Here is a 22,725-nt window from a genome sequence, read left to right on the forward strand (position 1 = left end):
GAATTTCACTCCTGCCTTGCTGCAAGCATTTGGATCTTGTAGTGGCTTAATTCAGCCCTACTAGATGGTCACGGAATGACGAACGAGGGGCAAGGGCCTGGGCGACGGGGTCCGTGATTGGTTCAGGCTGGCGCGCCCTGAAAAAGATTCTAACCCTTTCCTTACTAATAATCTTGGCATGATTAAGCCCTACGTGAAGGTTAAGAAAAGTTGAACATGGGGCAGCAAAACTAAAGAATGCGATCAGCATTCGGGTGCTGCCATGCAGCAGCTTAAGATATTAGGTGTACATTATGAATATAGTGCAGGAGTAGTTCCTGACTTTTAAATGTTATTCATTATTTTGGAAAATATAAGAGGTCAGTTTGGGAAAAGTTTTAGAAGAGTGGACTTGCATTAGGAACTGGAAGGTCCAAGGATGTTTAATATTTACATTTTTATATGCAATAGAGGGAGTATGGTCTTTGCATCTACTACGTGTTTTTCTTTAGCTGTTAACATGGCATCTAGATCAATCCCTTTCAGTAATTAGACATTCTGGTCAGTTCCTCTGATCTCCTGGGCAGTAAAGTATTCCAGGGTATGCCGCCGTTCAGGCCCTGTCGGTGTGTAGAAAGACGGTAGATCCATCTTGGTTCCTTTTCTAAGAGTGCCCTCTGAGGGTAGTCTAGGTGTCTGTCCAGTTGTTCTATGATCACCCATTTTAAGACATCAACTGTATGGCTGGCTTTCATGAAATAGGAATTCATTTTAGTTGTGTTCTGTTTACATCTGATATTGCTTCGGTGTTCAATAATTCTTGTTTTTATCTTCCTGCTCGTCATTCCTATGTAGCGTAGCCCGCAAGGGCATGTTATCATATATATAACGTTGATGGAATTATAATTGGTATATTTTTTAGGAGCCATGTTTGATTAGGTTCCAGGTCTAGAATTTTAGTCCTGTACGTGGAGTTGCATGCGCTGCAATCGCCACAAGGGTGGTGGCCTGTCACGTCTGGTAAGTCCCAAGCATTACGTCCTGTGTTCTCACATGGTGGTTTTCTCTGGTGTGTGGAGACCAAGTGGTTTTTCAGACTTCTTCCTCTTCTAAAAGAGAAGAGGGTTTTTTTTCCAATTAAGGTTCCCTGTTTGGAGGATCCTCCAATGTCTGTTAATAATGTTTTTCATCTGGTTGGAGATCGTGTTGCAAGTAGTTTTGCATGCCAGAGGTGGATGTGTGATGCTCATTTCAGTGTCTTCTAATAATGCGTCCCTATTTTGATTTCTGGCTCTTTTAAAGTATTGTTGACGATTCTTTCTGGCCAATCTCTGGTCCTCAGTTTTTACGTGAGATCCTTCGCTTGGATTTTTAAGTTCTTTAATCTGCTGCAATTCCTTCTTATTCTTAAAAACTGGTTGTAGGATGTTTTTCCTCAGAGCCCCAGGGAGAACACTGTCAAACTTCAGCAAGGTGTTCTTCGCTGTGAGTTTGTAATGGGTTTTGGTCTGTAAGCTAGGGTCCTCAAGAAAAATGGTTATATCCGAGGAGGTAATGTTGTTTGTTTCAATTGTGTAAGTGAAATTCAAGTTGGTGTTGCAGTTGTTCAGCCAGCCATGGAGCTCCAGGAAAGTGTTTTTTGAACCTTCCAATATCAACAGATGTTAATCGATATACCGCTTCCAGAATCTTATATTTGGCTTGAAGGTATTGTTGATGTTCAAGATGTATCCCCTTTTCAAAATCATGGACGTAATGTCTTACCACACTTGGGACGAAGGTGCTGCCCATCAATGTTCAGTATACTTGAAGGAATGATGTCCCTTCAAACTCAAAGAAAGCCTCTTTGAGAGCCAGCTTGGCACATTCAATTCTGAACTCTTTTGGGGTGTTAAAATCCCAAGTTAAATCATCCAGGGTATTTCTGATCACCAGGATGGTCTTGTCCAGCTGTAGGCTTGTGTAGAGGCTCTTGATGTCTAGGGTAACGAGTAGGTCGATTCCAGGCCTGAAATCCATTTCCCTTAGTAGTTGTAACAGATCCTTCATATCTTTTAGGTAGGTAGATGTTTTTTTAACCAGCAGTTCTGAGAAGAAATCGCAGTAGCTTGATAAAGGTTCCAATAGGGATTTAATCCCGTATATGATTGGACGTCCTGGGGGTGGTATCTTTTTTTTATGAATTTATGTCAGAGTGTAGAAGTTGGGAATCTTAGCTAGTTTTTTGCATGAAAAATGTGCCTCTTTGTTGGCAATGTAGCCGTTCCACTTTGCTTCTTCCACCAGGTGTCCATTCTTATTTTTCAGCGATGGAGAGGGATCCTTGTTGAGTGGTTTATAGTTCTTCTTGTCGTCCAATAATCTTCTGCATTCAGTTGTATAGTCTGTTTTGTTCATCATGACCACTCCTCCTCCTTTGTCTGCTTCTTTGATCACAATAGTATCGTCTTGCCGTAGTTGTTTTAATGCTTGTGATTCAGCTTTGGTCACGTTGTGAAAAGTGTTGGGCGGCTATAACTCTTCAATCTCCCTCATCACTGCCTGTTCAAATCTAAGTAGTTCCCCCGGTTGAGGAAGTTGTAGAGGAAAAGAATGTGATTTATTTCTAAAATTTGTGTTTCCCATAATGTCCGGGGTTTCCCACGGTGTGCAGCCAAAGATAAGATTCTGGAAGCGGAATATCAATGACATTCGGTTGATATGGGAAGGTTCAAAAACCCCTTTTCTGGACTTATGGTAAGTTTTCCCTCAGAGCCCAGGGCTGAAAACTGTCAAACTTCAGCAAGATGTTCTTTGCTGTGGGTTTCGGTCTGTAAGCTAGCATCCTCATAAAAATGGTTATAGCCAAGAAGGTTCTGTTGTTTGTTTCAATTGTGTAAGTGAATTTCAAGTTGGTGTCCCAGTTTTTCAGCCAGCCATTGAACTCCAGGAAAGTGGTTTTTGAACCTTCCCATATCAACAGAATGTCATCGCTATACCACTTCCAGAATCTTATCTTTGGCTTGAAGGGATTGTTGGTGTTCAAGATGTTTCCATTTCCCGAATCATGGAAGTAAAGCCTTGCCACACTTTTGGAACAGAGCTTGAACATCTACATCAAGGAGTGTGAGGTGGTTTTGGCTGAGGGTGTGGCACTGGGGTAGTATGATGGGGTGGTGTGGAATTCTCAACAGTAGCCCTGTTAATCTACTGCTATAATCCATTGATCTGAGGTGATTTCCACTCAGTAAGGATGGAAATCTTATTGTATTGGTCCGATGGGTGTAAAGTTACTGGCAATGAGGGGAGTGCGGAAGGCGGGATTCTTCCCTCCTCCATCTCACCTAATACTCATCTCAAACCTCATCTTACCACTATGCCTCCCAATAAACACTTTCTAGACTCTTCCCTCTTCTTTCCCCCATTATCCTTTTCAATCCAACTTACAGACTCACATATCCACAGCTCGAATTAACTCAAATTTCACTATACTATCGTTTTTGGGTTCCGGAGTAGCGTGCTACTCATCAAAAAGCGTTTCAACGCCTTGTCAGGGGTAGTAAGCGCTCTATCAATGTAATTACAATACATTACAATAACCCTTAAAGAGCTTTAGGGACAATGGTGTTCCCTGCTTTACTTCACACTCAAACCTGTTATATTCTAACAAGCAAGGGCTAGTTTTACTAATTTAGAGCATTTAAGGTGAAAAGAGTGAAACCAGCTATTGGTCTCAGATGAGGTTTTTTACACAGTGGTTAAACTTTGCATCAAGATACAGTGTTCCACACCCAAAGATCAACAGATGTCCAATCTAGACATCTGCTGATTATTGGCATATGTCCTGCTACCTCACCTGTAACTTAAGCCATCTGACTCCAGAAAGCTAAAAAAAGAGGAAGATTTTCCACTCTAATGCAAATATGTGGTTTCACTATACAAATAAGCGAATGCTTGCTTGGCAATATGGTGCAATGGCTGAGTGTACCAGCATTCCCAGACGAAGAATCTTACTCCAATCAACAATGCACTGATGTCCCTGCAAAAAGTGCAAGTTTGATCAACAAGAGTCTTCAGGTCCTGGGCACAGAATGCCCCCTTCCTGAGTTGTCAGACTGGATCCATCCAGAACAAGCATGTGTTACCAGGGGATTCCACCCACTCAGGAGTTTCTATTAATTGTTATTTTTGGTCTTTGAGGGTGACTTCCATGTGGAAACATTTTCAGAAATTCTGTCTTGATTCACTCCTGGCTTGACTCTTCCTCCTTAAAATCAGATCCAATGTCACATACTACCTGGGGCCAACCTTGTTCTGCATATCTGACACATGTTTGTCCGACACCCTGTCATAATGACAGCACTGTTAGATTAGATTAGCCATTTATAGAGCACCTTGTTACTCCAACGGAGTGTCCCCGCACTAAGAATTATTCCTTCACTTAGAGAGAAGCCGACCCCAGTCCATTGCTTTAACACCAATCTGCCTGTGATGACCTGAAGAACCACATTTTCAATTTCCTATGGAACACCACTTCTGATGCATGAATTCTACCTTCCAGCTGCAGTTGGTTCCAATTTTTTGCTGCTAAGAAACCAAACGATCTGCCTCCCAGCCATGCTCTTTTGGAACAATCAGCTTAGCAGCGCCCGCGGACCTAAGATTCCTAGTAAGTCTTTAAATTATAAGTAGAGGAAATAGATAACTTGGGCCCTTCTCATTTACAATTCTGTGACAAAAGCATAAGGCTTTGAAAGTCATTCTGTCCTGCACCAGCAGTCAATGTAGTTCTGCAAGAGCGGCTCCCACCGAGGCTGGTCTAGGAATGTTCAGTAATAAACAAGCTGCAGTATTCTGTACTCTCTGCGGCATTCTCATTCTGCCTTTGGTGACGCATTGGTATAGGACATTGAAGTAGTCCAGGCGAGAGATAATCATCGCCCGGATGATTATTTTTTTGCTGCCAAAGGGTAAATCTAAGATTTTTCCCAACATCCTCAATAAACCAAAACACATGTCGGCCAAGCCTGCTATATGTTCCTCAAAAGATAGTCTGTTATCAAACCACATTCATAATTGTGTGATCTTGGATTTTGGAACCGGGGACGGACCTAGTTCAGATGGCCACCATATATGGGACCAAATAGAGGGTTGGTTGCCAACTATCATATCAGATTTACCTGCATTTATTTGAAGAATGCTAAAATTAATCCAGTGGACCAGATCAATTAGACAAGCTCCAAGTTTAGTTGCTTCATTCTGTTCTAGTTTAATGATCAGTTGAGTGTCATCAGCATAAGACACTAACTTCACTCCCTGTTTTGAGACTAAATCCGCTAGAGGACGCATATAGACTTTGAATAATGTTGGGCTCAGAGCTGAGCCCTGTGGAACCCATTGTGGCAAAGATCGGCTCTCAGATTTGAAAGGCCACTGTAAGACCTGAAAGGACCTATCTTGAAGAAACTTACGGATCCACTTCAGTGTGCCTCCTCTGACCCCACTATCCCACAATTGTTTCAAAAGAAGGCCGTGGAATACAGTGTCAAAAGCAGCACTCGGGACCTGCAGGATCAAAGCTGCCGTCTTACCTTCGTCCGCAGACATTTTCAACAATTCAGAAGCTAAGAGTAGCGTGGATTTGGTGCTATATAAGGATCTGAAACCAGATTGATCCTCATGAAGCACATGGTTTTCTTCACTGAATTTGGCAAATTGGAGATTGAGAAATTGTTCCGCCGTTTTTTAAAAGAATGCAAGCAGGGAAACAGGTCTCAAGTTTTCCCGAAGCGCAGGATCCAGGGAGGGTTTCTTCACCAACAGCACTATCATCGCATGTTCCAGTGACTTGGGCTTTGCACTGAGCAGAAGGAAGACATCATCAGGTTTGTGGGAACTGGTGCGATAGCTCCCTCCCCTCGTAATAGCATATTAGGGGGAACAGTGTCTGTGTGAGAGCCAGATTTAACCACTGAGAGAAGTTGGAGAGTGTCACTCACAATTGGTGCTTGAAAATGAAAGAGCCCTGCGTGGGATGATTCATTTATTGGGGGGACAAATTTTTAATTTCTACTGGCCTTTGGAAAGGTGGCCTAAATGTTCTCGATTTTTCTGGTGAAATAACTAGCCACTTAAGTACAGTACTCTGTGGAGGAAGGCATCAGAGCTGTAAAACACTCAAGGGAGGTGAGCTTTTTTACGATACGAAAGATGTCTTTATGAGCATGCATGGCTGATTCAATTTTATGCACATATAAATCCCTATGTGCTTTCCTAATCTGCTTATGATAATGTTTTAAAGCTTCTAGGTAACTCATCTTGTCCTTGGCTTGATAATTCCTCCTCAAGAGACATTCAAGACGTTTACATTCTTTTTTTAAATTATTAATTCCTCCGTAAATCATTTTGATGATGCAGTATGGTGGGGATTGTTACAAGATTTCAATGGCGCTAAGGAATCTGATGCTTCCATTATCCAGAAAGTAATTTGTTTACTAGATGTCTGTGGACCGGCCTCAAGCCTCCGAGTATTCGATATCAGTTTAGCCATCAGGGCATCTGGAGCTAATTTCCACCACTTCCGGGTCATTTTTGGCACAGTAAGCTGCTTCATCGGACTGGAGCCCCGTCTGCGATTTCATGATCCTAAAAGGAAGAATAGAGTGGTCAGACCATGCCACAGGAACCGGAGGCAACGCTTCTATCCTGGCACTATTCATGAAGATATTATCCAGGGTGTGACTCCTAATGTGCGTGGGGGCGTGCACTAGTTGAGCCAATCCCAAAGCCTCTAATTTAGTTGAAAGCTCTGTGACTTCATGGCTCAGCTTATCCTCAAGATTTAAGTTCAATTCTCCTTTGTACAACCTAAGTCAGATAACGAATAGTATGAGGGGGTAACACCTCTGCCACAGACTTCACAAATGCCATAGCAGGGCCAGGCAGTCTATAGATTGGCAAGCCTGCCACCGACCAATCACTATCAGAAGATAAACTGAAAAAAGCCACTTCACAGCCAGAAATCGGCAATTCAGTTATTTTAACTTGAAACTTCTTCTTGAAGTTTGCTAATGCTCCCCCTCTCTGAAAAGGTCTGTCTATTCTCAAATTGGCGTAATCCTCAGGTAACACCTCCAGTACATCCAGAGCTGACGGCCCGTGGAGCCAGGTTTCTACCAAGAACAGCCCCACTGGCTCTTGGTTAGTAAGTATCACTAAAACGACATACTTACGCTTACTTAGAGACCTACAATTTAATGACTGTTACAGTACAGACAAACAAAGCTGAAAAAGAGAAAAATGGGTAAATAATGAAATGGCAGGAGACCTGAGGTTCAGAATCACCAAACATGAGAGAAGCAGGTTTTAGCCCATACCAAAGGAACGGTAACAGTTAAATTTCAAGAGTGCACAGGGCAAGGATTCATGTTTTCAGTACGCTGCACGTGGCTTTGGTTTTAACAGCTTTGTTAAACTGCTGTTGGCCACAACACTGCATGTCAGTCCCCTGTAGGATCCGAAAAGAAGAAAAAGTGAACTGAGGATAATTTTAATTATTTATAGGCAGAATGGCATTGTAATTTGACCTATAGGCCTGCAAACAAAGTTGTTATTCAAACTTCTTAGTGAAATGTTGCAGTTAGTAGTAATGCAAAAGGAACAAATGATGGATGGAATGCTGAACAATGCAACCATTCACCCCTAGTCACAAAGATCTGGGTTCAATCCATCGTTCTTTTGCTCGCCACACCACCCCGGCTTGGACCTAGCCATATGCAAATCAGTCTTGACCCTGTTCTTTATGGGAACCGTCCAACCCAAACTGCCAGGTCAGGTACTCCCTGGGCTGGAAACAAACATCCTGGGATCAGTTTCGAGCCATCACCCCTCATCAGCAAAGCTAGCTTGAATCCAGTGGTGCAGTGAATACGGTACCCACGTCTGGGGATACCCTTCCTCCTTAGGGCGACAAATGCAAAAGGAACAATGGATAGACGGAATGCTGAACAACGCAAACATTCACCTCCTGCTGAACAATACAAACATTCACACCCTACTGAACAATACAGACATTCATACCCTGCTGAACAATGCAAACATTCACCCCCAAGTGGGGTGGAGTGGTGAGCAAAAGAACGATGGGTTAAACCCAGTTCTTTGTGAGATGGAGTGAATGTTTGCATTGTTCAGCTTTACGTCCATCATTTGTCCCTTTTGCATTTGCAAAATTAAGTGGGAAGGGTATGCCCAGATGTGGGCCCCATGCTCTCTGCGCCACTGGATTCAAGTTAGTCTGGCTGATACTCCAAAACCGGTCCCAGGATGCTCGTTTCCGGTTCAGGGAGAACCTGGCTTGGCAGTTCGGGCTGGACTGTTCCCATGAGGAACAGGTTCAATACTGATTTGCATATGACTGGGTCCAAAATGGGGTGACGTAGTGAGCAAAAAAACAATTGATTAAACCCAGATCTTTGTGACTGGGGGTGAATGTTTGCATTGTTCAGGATTCCGTTCATCATTTGTTCATTTTCCAGTTAGTAGTGATGATTAGGGGAACAGAGACTGCCATTCTGCATTGAATTGCTGCTAGGAGCCTGCGTCCCTACCGGTTTCATCACTCGGGAAGCGCTTGCTGCCGTTCACACCCAGGAGTGAGCCACTGCTGGATTGCAGCCGCTGGGAACTATGCGCCCCACAACCCCTGCAGGCCTCTAAATCATTGACACCTGCAGCATAAAGCACAGCCCGCGCCACGCTCCATGGGACATGTCCGGGCAAGCCTGGGCCAAGGCCAGACCCGTCAAAGCCAGGAAGTGGCTGGGCCCCATCTCTTGGCCCCTCAACCCTTACCTTCTAAGGTACAGTCCTAACGCATACGAATAGTCCTCATTAGAGTGTACAACAAAATTCAAAAGACAAATTGTTTAGCCGCATTTGAACACTTATGTTCCATTGCATATATTTAAATATTAAAGATGGATAATGTTGTAAAGGGCTTTTTTAATGTTTGAGCTACATCATGCTTACGTGCAGCTGTACAAGACTGTCTGATTTATTATTGGCTGAACTTTAATCCATAGAACTTTCTCTTCCTATCTTTTTACGCTATTGCAAAGTTGTTAGACAATACGTGTTTATATGTATAACAATATTTATTTTCTTTCACAATACCTGCGTCGTAGGTAATCATATATTTTGTCTGTTTTGATCAATCAGGAAATTCTGCATCAAAAAAGAGGATGCTAACCTGGAGAACAACATAAGTTAAGGTTTTCATACATTTGGCTGTTGCAATGTTTTAATAAGTCTTTTTTGCACAGCTTTAACCATAAAGGTATGACATCTCTGTCTGGGGTGTATATACATTTCCTTGGATTGCCTTAAACATTTATATATGCAGCTGATAGGCCACTATGCGTCCAGAGTTGTTAAACTAGTTGATTGTACTAAAGGGATTCAACATAGATTTGTGGTTTTGTAGGCGACTGTTAATATGTTTGGGATACTCTTAGAACTGCTTGTGTTTCGCTTAATGGTTATTTTAATATCTCATGTCTTTGAAATCTGGACAAAAACTTATGATTGCTAAAACAGCAGTAAAGGTGCACTTCTTGATTTGGGAAACCATTAGTTTGTTCGTTGCGTTTAGGCCGCTTCACTTTCTTTTTTAAAAACCTTTATTGTACAGTTCAATAAAATTACACGCACGGGCCAACAACCGCAGGGGCCGGCCGCAACACAAGAATAAGATCCACTATATTATCAAATGACACAGCTCTTCAGTCGACAACCCTGAGGTCCGGCAGCGAATCAGGATACACATTGTATTGAACCCGAAAGACGTTACAGGATAAGACGAAGGTTTCATTTTATGTTTAATCCCCCCCCCCCAATCTAAAAAGCAAGGAAAAAGAAACAGACATATCTGATGCCATACATTTAAACACTATAATATAGTGAGCAGGTACAAAAATAGAATAATCACAGATCAATTTAAAGGGAACGACCGAGACGCCTGCGCTAGAACTACAAAAAGTAAAAGAAGAAGAATGGAGGAGGAGAATGTCATACAGATTCCCGGACACCTTTCCCCCCCGCCTGAAACTAACAACCCCTGTCCGAAGACCACCAAGTACTCAATAATATTATAGACAGAGACAGACAGGGGAGACGTTGAACACCGCCCAACCTCCCGCAAGCATTACGTTAGCGAATCCCTAGTCCTCTAAAGCCCCGAAATCAGACCCAGACCAACAGTCTCATCCTTGACCCCTCCGATCTTTCATGCGGACTCTGTCCGGTAACACCATCACCGCCCCAGGAGAGTCAAAGTTCGTAGGAAGTTCAATTAAGATTAATATGAGACCAATCAAACACATTGAGTCTCAGCAAGCATCCGCCACCGGTAAGATCTCCCTCACCGACATGCAGTCCAGATATCCTTTCCTCCGTAGATGTAAAAAGAACCACAAGGGCGGGAAGGGACAGTGGTAACTTTCGGTTTTTGCTAGTCTCAAGGAGTGAAGAACCAGGTAGCTCCACAATAATCGGCTGCGAAGGTGAATCCTACTTCACTTTCTGATTAATTTTTGTCCCTTGGGGTATTTTTTCAAGTCTCAATTCTCCTGCCTATTGCTTCTTAATGTGGTGTGTATTCTGTAGTTCCAAGATTTCTTCTGTATATATCCTCTGGTGTGTAAAGTTGGTCCATCTACAAAAAAAGGTTTTACATTCAAAACAATGAGCAGGCCTTACAAAGAGGCAAACTGAGAGAAATTCTCTGCATACACCTGATGGAGAGTAAACCTTATTCTTGACTAAAGTCATATTAGGATGTTTGGAATTTTAAGATGTAGAACACTAGGTAATTTACCCATGTAATGGTCCACTTTAGAGTGTTCTGTTCAGCTAGCATGCAAGTCATGACTTGTGAACCTTCTTGAAGTGCCTAATAAGCTGTTTCTTCTCTCGGAATCTGGTATCACATTGAGTACAGTGATATGGCCGCTCTCCGGAATGTATTCTCTGATGTATAGTAAGAGTTCCCTTCTGGGTAAAGCTTTTTTCACACTCATCACACTGATACGGCTTATCTCCAGTATGCTTTGTTTGATGCCTAATGAGATTATTTTTCCAGCTGAAGCTTTGATCACAGACATTGCACTGATAAGGTCTGTGTCGTGTATGTATCTTTTGGTTTCTAATGAGATGGCTTGTTCCACTGAGGCTTTTCTGGCTTTCCATACTTTGATAAGGATAGTTTTTTGCACGTGCTTTCAGGTGTCGTATAGAATCGCTTTTGTGATAGAAGTTCAGCTTGCATTGAGCAAATGTATACGTATTCCAGTGTGGTTGTGGCCTTGGTTCACATGCAATCATTTCTGCATTGTCCAGCTCCTTCTGATGCTGCTTGTACATGTCTGAATGTTGTCTCTGTAGGGTCTCTTGATGGAGATTTGTGCTAGGCAAATTACCTAAACCGCTCTCACCTTGAATGTTTATCGTTCCTTCAAGTTCTTGACTCCTTTCGGTTTGCAGGCAGCTTCTAGATTTCTTTACAGTATCTGAATTTTGTGAAAACATTGCTTTTTGTGATGTAGCTTTGCATGGTGTAGTTTCAGTACAATTCATATAACCTTGAATATTCATGTTCCTGTTTATGAGTCTATCCCCTTTTGGAAAAAAAGGAGATTACTTGTGTTAGTGCTCTATATGAAAAGCATCTTTATCACATTTGTTCAAAAGTTATTATAACAAACAAATGGCTTTGAAAAATAAACGGAAAGCACAAACTTTTGTATGACTAGTTACTCAAGTTGATAAAACACTTTTTATACTTATACATTTATATGTAGCAGAGCAAAACACTGGAAATCTCAAGTAGGTTATATAGAGTTATCGCAAAATAAAATGTGATCTTTTCAACTTCGTCAATCAAGGGTATGCTTCTCACAAATTATTTATGGACACAGTACTGCCTTATCTAGATTGTTAAAATAATTGACAATGAGGATGATTAACAGTAGCATCCTCAGCATTTAACAAAACATAGCAGTGTTCTAAACTAGCAGAAACTCTGGAACACAACACTTTAAAGTCTGGGCTAAGCCTTAAAGATGTTAACACGTTAACAAATAGTTTTAGAAATCAGTGAGGCTTCTTCATTCACTATGGCACACTAAGAGATTAGTAATATGCTCCAAAACCATATGCACGTGTCATCTATTGATTTGGGTATGTTAGGCAAGTGGGCAACATTTTTATTCTGAAATGGCAGGAAAATTATATGATAATTTTAGATAGAGCAGCTAAGGAAAGAAGATGGTGTGGCAAAAGAAATGTTGCCCGTTTAGTAACCTCTGTAGTGTCAGTTGCTGTAATCTGTACACTTGCAGCGTGTAAAAACACTACCGACGGATCCTTGCCCTCCTATAACCTTGACTGAAAAATAACACCTGTATTTCAGTCTCATCTGCATTCTCACAAGCTGGGCAAACCAGACTGAGAAAACCTGCCCACTTATTATTAAATGTACGCAGGGTGAGCACCCTGTGTCTGAACTGGAGATATAGCTTCTTGGCAAGGAGCAGCTGGAGGTCATCCAGAACAGATTCTAACCTGAATTGGTCTTTTACTTCGAGTAACCTAAGGGTCAAACGACCAGACATAGACCTCCTTTGTAGTCAGGCAAGTTTATGTTCTCTATAACTCTCATACAGGACCTTTCTAGAGGTCGTGAAGCAGGTTTCTTCTGCATTATTCCACATGTTATCCCTTCCTATGGCCTCACAGATATTCATAATATATGGAAACCATGGGTGTTTTCCTGCACCTTGAAGCCCCTCAACTTCGCTCAGCTCATCCCTATATGGAACGAGTTCAGGAGTGCTCCACAGATGTCGCCAAAATAAAAGAGGTATGAGAGCTACTTCTACTGCAAAAGGTCTAATCTCGAGTTCCATTCTAAGAGGTGTTAATGGGGAGCTAGAAGGAAGACGCATGAGTTGCCTAGCGAAGGAATTCTCAGCATGCAAGACAGCCTGGTGAACAGTGACCCCAAATTTGAGCTTCATACAACACAGCGCCCCTAGCCTGTACTTTGTAAATTTCCACCGCCGGGCCAACCAGATTGTGGGTAAAGCTCCTATATATCTTTGAGATGCCCCCGCTGTCTGGGCCAACTTGCTTTCTTTATTTGTGTGCCCCAGTCAATTTTCTCAGTAAGCGTGATCCCCAGGTACTAAAAAATGGATACCCTCTCTAATGGAATTCCATCTAAACGGGAGATTAGGGCTGGTTCTGTTATTCACATTAAATACCATATACTTTGTTTTTTGGCGATGGATCTCCAAACCCCGATTTCTACAGAAAACAGTAAAGAGTTCAAAGGCCCTCTGAATGCCCATAGGGCATTTCGAAAGCAAGAGGGTGTCATCTGCGAACATCATGGGTGGTATTTAACAGTTCGCTAACCTGAGGGCATCAATGTCCTTCCCAGCAATCAGTGACTCAATTAGGCCGTTGATAAAAGTGATCTCCTTAAGGGAGAACAAAGGGGTGACTAAATGACTTGTCTCTTGGGGATAGGAGTGTTAGCCAATGGCTCATCGTCATCCTCTGCCCTTGTGTATAAGGATTCAAAATGTGCCCTTCATACATCCTCCCCAACATTGGGTTTAATAGCCAATTTACCTTCTAGGGATCCCGAGTTAAGTAGGAACTTGGGGTTCAGACATTGTAGCGAGGTCTTTAGGCTTTTTAAATAGGATACTGATAACGCCCATTGTGTTATCTACCTCGTGCTTTCAATTCTCCATGCGGTGTACTCGCAGAGCTATTCTAAAGAAGAACTTATAGGTCTGCCCAGCTTATTATCATCCATCATGTAAATTGGGCCCTGTACTCGCTCTTTAAAATGAATGAAATCAACTGATTGTCATGTTTATCACTATTTTAACTAACAAGTGCTCAATCAATCGTTGTTTTTATATTGTTTCATTTTAAACTAGCTGTCTGTGTTGAGAATGCTGGCAGGTGTGGGTTCCTTCACAGTTTTAAAATATATTGGCTCTCTTCATAATTGCATTGACCTCTGCACCACCTGAGTTTTGTATACGCATTTTAGAAAGTGAAAAACCTTCATGCTGGTGAAGCTTTGCACGTTCACTTTCTTCTCTCTAGGAACTGTAAGTCAAGTTCGTGGTTCCATTAAGTTATATAGGATTTTCGTAATGGTTATCTCTCTGCCTAGATGAGACCTATGCATTTTATTGACATTTTCTTTTTAAATATTGCAACCGCCACCACGCTGTTCCACGGTTTGCAAATGCACTTTTCAATGAGATCATATTCGAGCAAAGACAACTTCTTGCTAAAGCAACCACACTGTCTATGCACATGCACTTTACCAATTTCTATTGTTTGGTTAATGTAAAGGCTACATGTTGTGTGTATATTGTACAAGCATTTTACGTTTTCTATAATTGTGGTAAGGTTAGTGAGAAGGCAAGTCGATCTCGCCAACCAAAAACCAGACTGGAATTTTATTTTTGTAGTATCTGGTCTTACGTAGCCCAATTGATATCTTCTACAAGCTATACGTAATAAATTGTATTTTTATTTGTACTATTATGGCCCTATAGGCCGAAATAAAGTTTTTTGATGATGATGAAAACACTACCACGTTGTGGGTGTAAGAAAATGTGCTAGACAGAGCTAAGCCAAACAGGGTTGTGTGCCCCATGCCATGCAATTATGGTGACACTGTATTTCTCCTTTGTGTCACATCCATCAGCAGGTGAAAATGTATGTCAAGTGCGCATGGTTTCTTTGTACATTAATAAAAGCCTTATGTGGTGGGTCTCGGAGTGACCCTGAACAAAGCTTGTGATGTGTTTGTTAATGACTGTATCCATTTCACGATCATAGTAACTACTAAGTACCTCCTACCCCTATCTACAGAAGGCATACAGTGCAAGTCTTTAAATTTAATTAATAAGAAAGCAACATATCTGTTGCATACCTCGGTTGCAGTGGCGGACCGTCCATTGGGGGCGTTGGGGCGTTGCCCCCCCGCCCGCACCCGCAGCTCCGTTCCTTGGCGTCTTTGAACTGAAGTAAACTTAAGTTCAAAGACGCCGAGGGACAATGCCTGTCAGTAAGCATGATGCAGGACCGCCCACCCTCTTCAGAGTCTGAAGGGGGTGGGCGGTCCTGTGTCATGTTGACTGACAGGCCAGGCAGGCAGCAGCACACAGGTACGCATGAGTAGGGACGGAGGCACATTTTTCAGCCTTGCCCACGCATGCGCACTTGTGCCTGCGCATGCCCATTAGAAGAGCGATACCTCGCTCTCCTAATGGGCAGTCGGGCAGAAAGCAACCATGCCCTGTGTCCATCCTGGTGTTGCAACGCCAGGATTGGCTGAGGACGGAGGGCGGGGTTTCCGCTCCAGTGAAGGCGCCAAGGACAGGTACGGGAGATGCGGCGCTGACCGGCGATCAGGTAAGTTTTCCTAAATTCTTCTCTTCCTTCTTTATTTTAATTCCCCGGCGGTACAGTGTGTATTGTAGGGTGGGGGGGTGGGAGGGGGGAGGGGGGAGGGGGTCTCACGCTTCGTATCACTGGCCTGGTTCGTAGAGATGCTAACACAAGTTGAAGGCGAAGCCGGTTCTCGAGGGAGTTGACGAGGGAGTTGAACAGAAGCAGAGGGGTGGTGGTCTCAAGAGTGTTTCTCGGGGAGTCTCCGGCTGGTTATCACTCGCCACCTATGTGATCCTCGGCTCCTCTTGGCGCAGCGGCATCGTGAGGCGTGGAGGAGGGTTAACTCAGTCCAGCTACTGGTGACAAAGAATAGGCCGCTGCCGTCTAGATGTGAAGATGGGAAGAGGTGATAGCGCTGGGATATGTCTGTGGTCACAAGGCTGGCAGAGAGCACAGCAGCGCTGGGATCCACTGTCAGCGGTCGGAATTTGCAAATGGTGCCGTCGGGATAATAAAGTGGTTTATTGCTACAACTGAGCATCCCACTGGAACAGGCTACAGAAGCCTGAGGGTCTTTAGGAGAGATACAAATAAGGTTAAGGGTCTTTAAATTGAACCAGAATCCGATAGCGCTACATTTTCTTTTACTTCGCGTTTCTTATAGTTAAGCAGCTGAGTACCTAATTAATATACTTAACTAATTGTCTCATAAGTGACAATTTGAAGTTGTGCATTGACGATAGTCGATGGTTTGAGCGCGTTCTGCACGTGAGAAACTCCACTCCCTTCACAATAAAATGCAGAGCTGTCAGTCGTGCCCTGCTTTGAACACACATCCACAACCTATTGTCACGCAGACACCTAGAGGCCACTTCTGCGCAATTAATACCGACTGTTGCGTGAAAAACAGTGCTATGGAAATGCACTCTGGGAAAAGGAAATAAGCAAAATGCTCATCGCTTGGTAAAATTTGTTTTAGATATTGCACTGTTGCCATCTCCCGAGTGTATGAGGGCTTTGTCTCCTCAGTGCGCCTAGGGCTGTCACAGTGGCCCCTTTTGTTAGTGTGCATGGGGGCAGTGACTGTCCTTACAGTATATGTTGCTCAGCTGTAGGCGGACGATTAAGGCTGGAGGGTACGGACTGAGAGGTATGTGAATGTGTGTTTATGAATAGGTGTGAGTTAGCTTGGTCGGTTGTGTGCATGTGACTTTTGTTAATTGGTTGTGTGTAGGCATGTGCATGATTGTTTTATGAGTCAGAGGGTATGTGGAACTGGCAGGAGATTATCAGCAAGACAGTGAAACCTTTTTAAAGCTATCTGTGGGAGAATACACATATGTGCAAGTTGTCTAATTAGGTTCGAGGGTGTTTACAGGTGCTTTGTGACAAGTGAAGGGACCATGGTATCAGTGGAAACAAAGCCAGCAAGTAGAGAATTCGGTGATGTTTACTCATGTTATGGATGAGGCAGGCCCTAAATGTGATAAATGCTAATGGAGGCCTGGGTAACTCAAATGTGTTGTAAAATGCACCAACTGGCACCTATTTTAAAGTTAGCGTTTCCTCAAAAGCGAAAACACTCCTGGATCCTCTGAAAGTAAGGTGACTTGCACTTTTGCTCGGTCTAATTTGAGGAAGAAAATTACGCCCCACCTCTTTCAAAGTTCAGCAGCCGCCACTGCTCGGTTGTACAGGAACAATACATTATTTTACTGTGGCTATGGACCATTGTGCCTTGTTGGGAGTTTAAATTACCCTTCTTTGAAACACCCACTTGGGGCTCGTCCTGATGTAGCTAAACAAAGCACAGCTGTCTTTCATATATCCAGATCAGTATTGGTAAACATTATTTTTCCTTCACACATTATCGGTGCTCAAAAGACAAACAATGTAACAGACAGATGTAGGGAAAGTAAACAGGGTAAAATTGTTAGCTTAATACTTTTAAGCTAATGCAATCATGGCAACATGTTTTGTTCCTTTTACCATACTGTGTAACCAAGTTGTCACTACATGAACCTACTAATATTGCAGTTGTGGTCTGACAGTGGGAAGCTGCACCGAAAACTGTTTACAGTAGTGCTCTGATAAATATGGCTGAACAGCATAAAAAGTGATCTATGGAATGCTTGAATTAATCTCATGCACTGGTAATTACTCAGGGCCACACTGCAGCCGACCTTATTGTGGCGGACACCCTAAGTGCAATGGGGATGGCCCCATGTTCCCACTGTGCCATAGGACTCAAGCTAGCTGATGAGAAATGTAGGTTGAAACCAGTCTGGGGTGAGGGGTCGGGGAAAACATGGCGGCCGCCGGTTAGGGCAGGTCGCGTCTCTGTGGAGGAGTTCCTGTAAGCCAGAGGAAACGCGGTGATTTTCGGCATGCTACTTGGCTTTTAACCAGCGTGACCGGCTTTACACCCTGAAAAGGTCCCCGCTGAAGCTAATGGCTTTTCTTTCGGCATTTCGGCAATTTTCCAGCTACTGACACTGACATCTGACATCTACATTTTGCACCCGAGGCACCTTTGTGATAGGCGCCGAGGCAGGAGCCGCCGGAGCCGTTCAGAGGGGAGAAGTGCAGCGGAGTAGCGGAGGAGCGGAGCTGGGGAGCTCCGTGTGAGGTAAGGGTGGTTTCCCACTCTACCCGCCGATATCTGCACAGTCATCGGCTGCCGGGAGGTTACTGGGGGTTACTGGAGAGATACTTGTAGGACTCCTAACGTGTTGTGGTTTCGTCCTTTTCGTCCCCCTTTCTCGTGTAAATCACTTGCTGGCAGTGTTCCGCGTCCGACGCCCAAAGCAGCCTGAGACAGGAGCCAAGGCAGGCTCCGCCCTGAGCAAAGCCAGCAAGCAAGCAGCACAAGTGTTTTTTTGAGATAGGCACAAGTGGTCTACTGTAATCGTTTAGCTCCCTGGCTCCCTGACTCCCTGACTCTTTTTTCCCCACAGGAAAAGAAAAGGAAATGAGAATGAATAACTAAAAAAAATAAAAAAAGGGTTCAGAACAGAAAGTAGATAGTGGTAGTACTGGTTTTGCTTTACCCTAATCAGTAACATCCAGCTTGTCGGTGTGTGGATGTGTGGTGGCAAGACCCCGCCTTTTGCCACACTCTCCCGGTGGGCAGAGGCAGCCGTGGAGCTGCGAAGGAGCCGCAGAGCGGCTGCTAGAGGCGATCTTAGCAGCCTTACCACTTTATTAAAGTGCCCCACTCTAATAAAAGGAGCTCAACCGGACACCTTCAGCCTGGACAAAACACAGAGAATCCGCCGCATTAAACTGAAGACCAAGACAAAGACAAAGGCAAGGTCAGGGGCGGAATCAGAGGAAGAAGTTGTTGGGAAAATATTCGTCCAGGCACTGCCATCAAGTAAGGAGCTCGGGAAGAGATGTGTGGTTACTAAAGGGGATAAGGTTGATTATTCCCTCACTGATACCTTTTCTAAGTTGGATCTCAGTCCTGGTGACGCTAAGAAGGGAGTTAAGGAGAGAACAAAGGACGTGGCTATAGATCTAGAATTCGGACCTAAAGGGAGCACTCCGGAACCTTCTGTTTTTGTGTTTTCTGGTACCCACATCACAAAACCCGCAATAACAGTAACTGCGGCCGCTAATCCGCGGCGGCTGGGCTAAAAGGTACTAAAGATTCAACAATTGGAACTAAAATAAGATCTAAAAAAACTAAAGGTAGTGCAGCGAAGCTTACCCCCTCGCTTAGATCTTACTTTAAAGTGTTACCTCAAGTTCTAGAAATCCCCAGTGGACCACTAGAGGATAAGAAGAAGATGGGCGATACAGATGCCACCCAAGATTCCGTCCCGGTGGAGGTGGTAGAAGAGGAGGAGGAAGTAGACTCTGTTGCTGTTCATAACACCCCGGAAGAAGCTGGGCTTCTCACCGTTCAGGACAAGGACAAGGATAAGGCAGGAGAGACCTCGGAGATGAAGGAGAAGATTTCACTGGAGGATTTACTGCACGAAATTAAAGTTGGGTTCGCTGAATCCAAGCGTAACCAGCTTGAGATTAAAGCAGCTTTTGACGCCTTGGATAAGAGAGTGGATCTTCTCTCTGAGAGGACAGATACTCTTGAGAGCACAGTAGATGAACTAAAAGCAAAATTAGAGTCTGCCAATGAAAAGATCTACTATCTAAGGCGAGACGGGAACGCAACGAAAGAGAGAGTGGAGTCTTTGGAGAACTACTCAAGGAGAAACAACATTAGAATTCTAAAAGTTCCAGAGGGGAAAGAGGGGAGTGACATGAAAAAATACGTAGCTTCTCTGCTTAAAGAGTCCCTAAATTTGGAGGAATCCATTGAAGAGCTAGAAAAAGATATTCAGCGAGCTCATAGAGATCCCTTTCGTCTAAAACAGGGACGGTCTAAACCTAGGAAAATTCTAGTTAATTTTCTGACCTATTCGGTAAAAGAGAAGATCCTAAATCTAGCTCTAAAGTCCACTGCTTTAAAAGCTCCAGACTTCTCATATGTTGTCAGATCTGATTTATCCAAGTCTACTCTAGACAGACAATGGGAGTTAGGCCAGAAAATGGAGAAGTTTAGGGCTCTGGGAGTAACTGTCCAAATGAGGTTCCCCGCTTTTTTGCGGGTTATGTACAACAACAAAATGCATAACATTCATTCTCCATTGGAGGCTGACGAACTTCTGACTTCCATCCATGATCATCAACAGGGTAACATCTAGTGTTAGTTCTTAGGGTAATACAGTCATTGCAAACTGAGTCATCGAGTTAAAATAACATGATAAGAATGGAGGTGAAGGGGACATAAGGTCGAGAATAGGGAAGGTAGAGAGGACAAAAAAAAAAAGATATATATATATATATATATATATGTAGGGATGAAAAATGGGGAAAAGAACAGGGAAATAAATAGGGAAAAAGGGGATAAAAAGTTAAAAAAAAAGGGGGAAAACAGGAAGGAAGGAAGGAAAGGGAAAAAAAATAATAGGGGGACGGGTGTAAAAAAAAAAAAAAAAAAAGGAAGATAAAAATTAAAAAAAAAAAAAAAAAAAGAGGAAGAAAAAAAAGTATAATACAAAGGGAAATAAATATATATATGTTTTGAAATTAAAAATATATATAACATTTTTAAAAAGGAGTGAAAAAAAAATATATAAAGGGAAAGCGTATTAGAACAACACTCCAGTTATATGTGATGGTGTGCGTATAACATCTAAATTTACTTAAATTTCCAAACTTAAGAGTTTCCTTTACTTTCAGTTTACATAATTATGATGGAATCAATGCATGCCGGGCCATACTCAATCATGTAAATGACCTGGGCATACGGAACTCCATAGAGGAGGCAAATCTGGCAGCAAGAGCCAGATTAATTAAGGGGGGGTTTTCCAGGGTGGGGTGGGATGGGGGAAGGGGTAAAACCATAAAACATCCTCACTGTTCAGGCACAGTCTCAAACTTACTAGCTCAATCGAGTCTATTTTTATTTATATTTTACTTAAGTCTCACTGGAAGACACAATCCTTTATTGAGTTGGAGTAGGGGGAGGGGTCCGGACACTGGCTGATGGTAATAAAATTTCTGTCCTGGAATGTCAATGGCCTGCGTGTTAAGAATAGGAGACATAGAATACTGCAATACCTGAGGGACTCACCGGCGCAGGTCATAGTCATCCAGGAAACACATCTTCTCCAACACGAAGTGAAGGAAATCATGAGTAAAAACAGATGGGTTGACAGTTATATTAGCACTAATCATAATGCGAATATTCGTGGTATATTAATCATTTTCAAAAAGCAAATCAAAGCCCAGATTCTCGCATATGAGGAAGATTTAAGTGGCAGATGGCTTTACGCTAGAGTCAGTCTAGTTAATAATATATACAATTTGGTAGGCTATTATGGTCCTAACCAGGACGACCCTTCATATCTGTTTAAAATTCAGAACCAGTTATTATCAACACAAGAACCGATAATCTGGATGGGAGATTTTAATCTGGTACTCAACCCAAGGCTGGACAAATCCCCTAATTCAAGGGCAGTAACTTTTAAAAAATCCAGGCAGGTGTTGGGGGATGTTATGTCGACACTCGGATTGGCGGATCCATGGAGGGAGAGAGCGGGTAGGGCACTCGGTGTATCATACCACAATTATAAATATAACCACAAATCAAGGATTGACTATGCCCTTTTTAGTTACTCACTCAGAGACCACCTTAAGGACGTAACGTATTTACCTTCACACTTATCGGACCATTCCGCTATATTTTTTTGTATGCAATCGGGCCAACAACCCTCTCAGGCATTGTGGTCATTTGACAGCACTATTCTTCTAGATGAAGAAGAAACAGACCTTCTCATCCACGAAACAAAACTTTTCATGGACACGAATATTAATTCCACACAGTTAAACACTGTATGGGAAGCCTTTAAAGCTTCTATGAGAGGCTACATAACTAACAGGGCCTCTTACCGAGGGAAAATCTACAGAGCTAAGATCAATAGTATTGAAAGGGACATTGCATTATTGGATCAACATATTGGCACCGGAATCGGAACCAATATGGAGCGAGAGCAACGTAAGGGGTTAAAAGAAAAGCTAGAAAACATCCTTCAAGAAAGAGTCGCCCTAAAATGGGAAGTAAGTAAAATCTCTAATTTTGAATATGGCGAGTCTGCAGGTAAGGTCCTGGCGTGGAAAATTAAATCAGACCAGGCAAAAAAACACATAAAACATATCATGGTAGATGGAGAGGCAAGTGAAAGAACATCTGTTAAAGATATCGGGGAAGCATTTTTGGAGTTTTTTCAAAAAATATACAAGGAAGAAATCTTGGAGGACCCTATTTCAAATCTTAGATGGTTGGAGAAGATTACTCTTCCCACTCTTAGCTCTGAACAAAGAGAGCGTCTTGATAGGCCTATCTCAGAAGAGGAAGTGAAGGAAAGCATTAATAAGGTGAAGAGGGGCAAAGCAACAGGCCCTGATGGCCTCCCTGGCGAGTTATTACGGGTCATAGCCCCGGAAATAATTTCGGTGTTGACAAGACTCTTTAACGATATCCTAATAAATGGTGTGGCTCCCCCGAAGTCCTGGGGAGAGGCGATTATTGTCTTGATTCCAAAACCAGGGAAGGACCCAGCCAAATGCGGCTCATATAGGCCAATCTCACCTTTAAACAGTGATTAAAAGATCTTTGCGGCTGTGCTGGCAAGCAGACTTGGACGGGAGGTCGGGTCAATAATTCATACTGATCAAAAAGGCTTTATAAAGGGTAGACAACTTTCGGACCTAACA

General features: G+C 43.0%; 1 protein-coding gene across 2 annotated transcripts in view; it reads right to left on the minus strand.

Moving 5' to 3' along the window:
• Positions 1-9,617: 9,617 nt before the first annotated feature.
• LOC147727725 (uncharacterized) overlaps positions 9,618-22,725 on the minus strand; it is a 252,273-nt gene continuing 239,165 nt past the window's right edge. For both annotated transcript variants that reach the window (XM_086961721.1, XM_086961722.1), the window contains exon 9: positions 9,618-11,630. In XM_086961721.1, coding sequence (XP_086817847.1) covers positions 10,879-11,630 — 752 coding nt within the window. In that variant the 3' untranslated portion in view covers positions 9,618-10,878. The remainder of the gene's footprint in view (positions 11,631-22,725) is intronic.

Source organism: Lissotriton vulgaris, chromosome 3_1 (genome assembly GCF_964263255.1).
Source record: "Lissotriton vulgaris chromosome 3_1, aLisVul1.2, whole genome shotgun sequence".
NCBI classification, from domain to species: Eukaryota; Metazoa; Chordata; class Amphibia; order Caudata; family Salamandridae; genus Lissotriton; species Lissotriton vulgaris.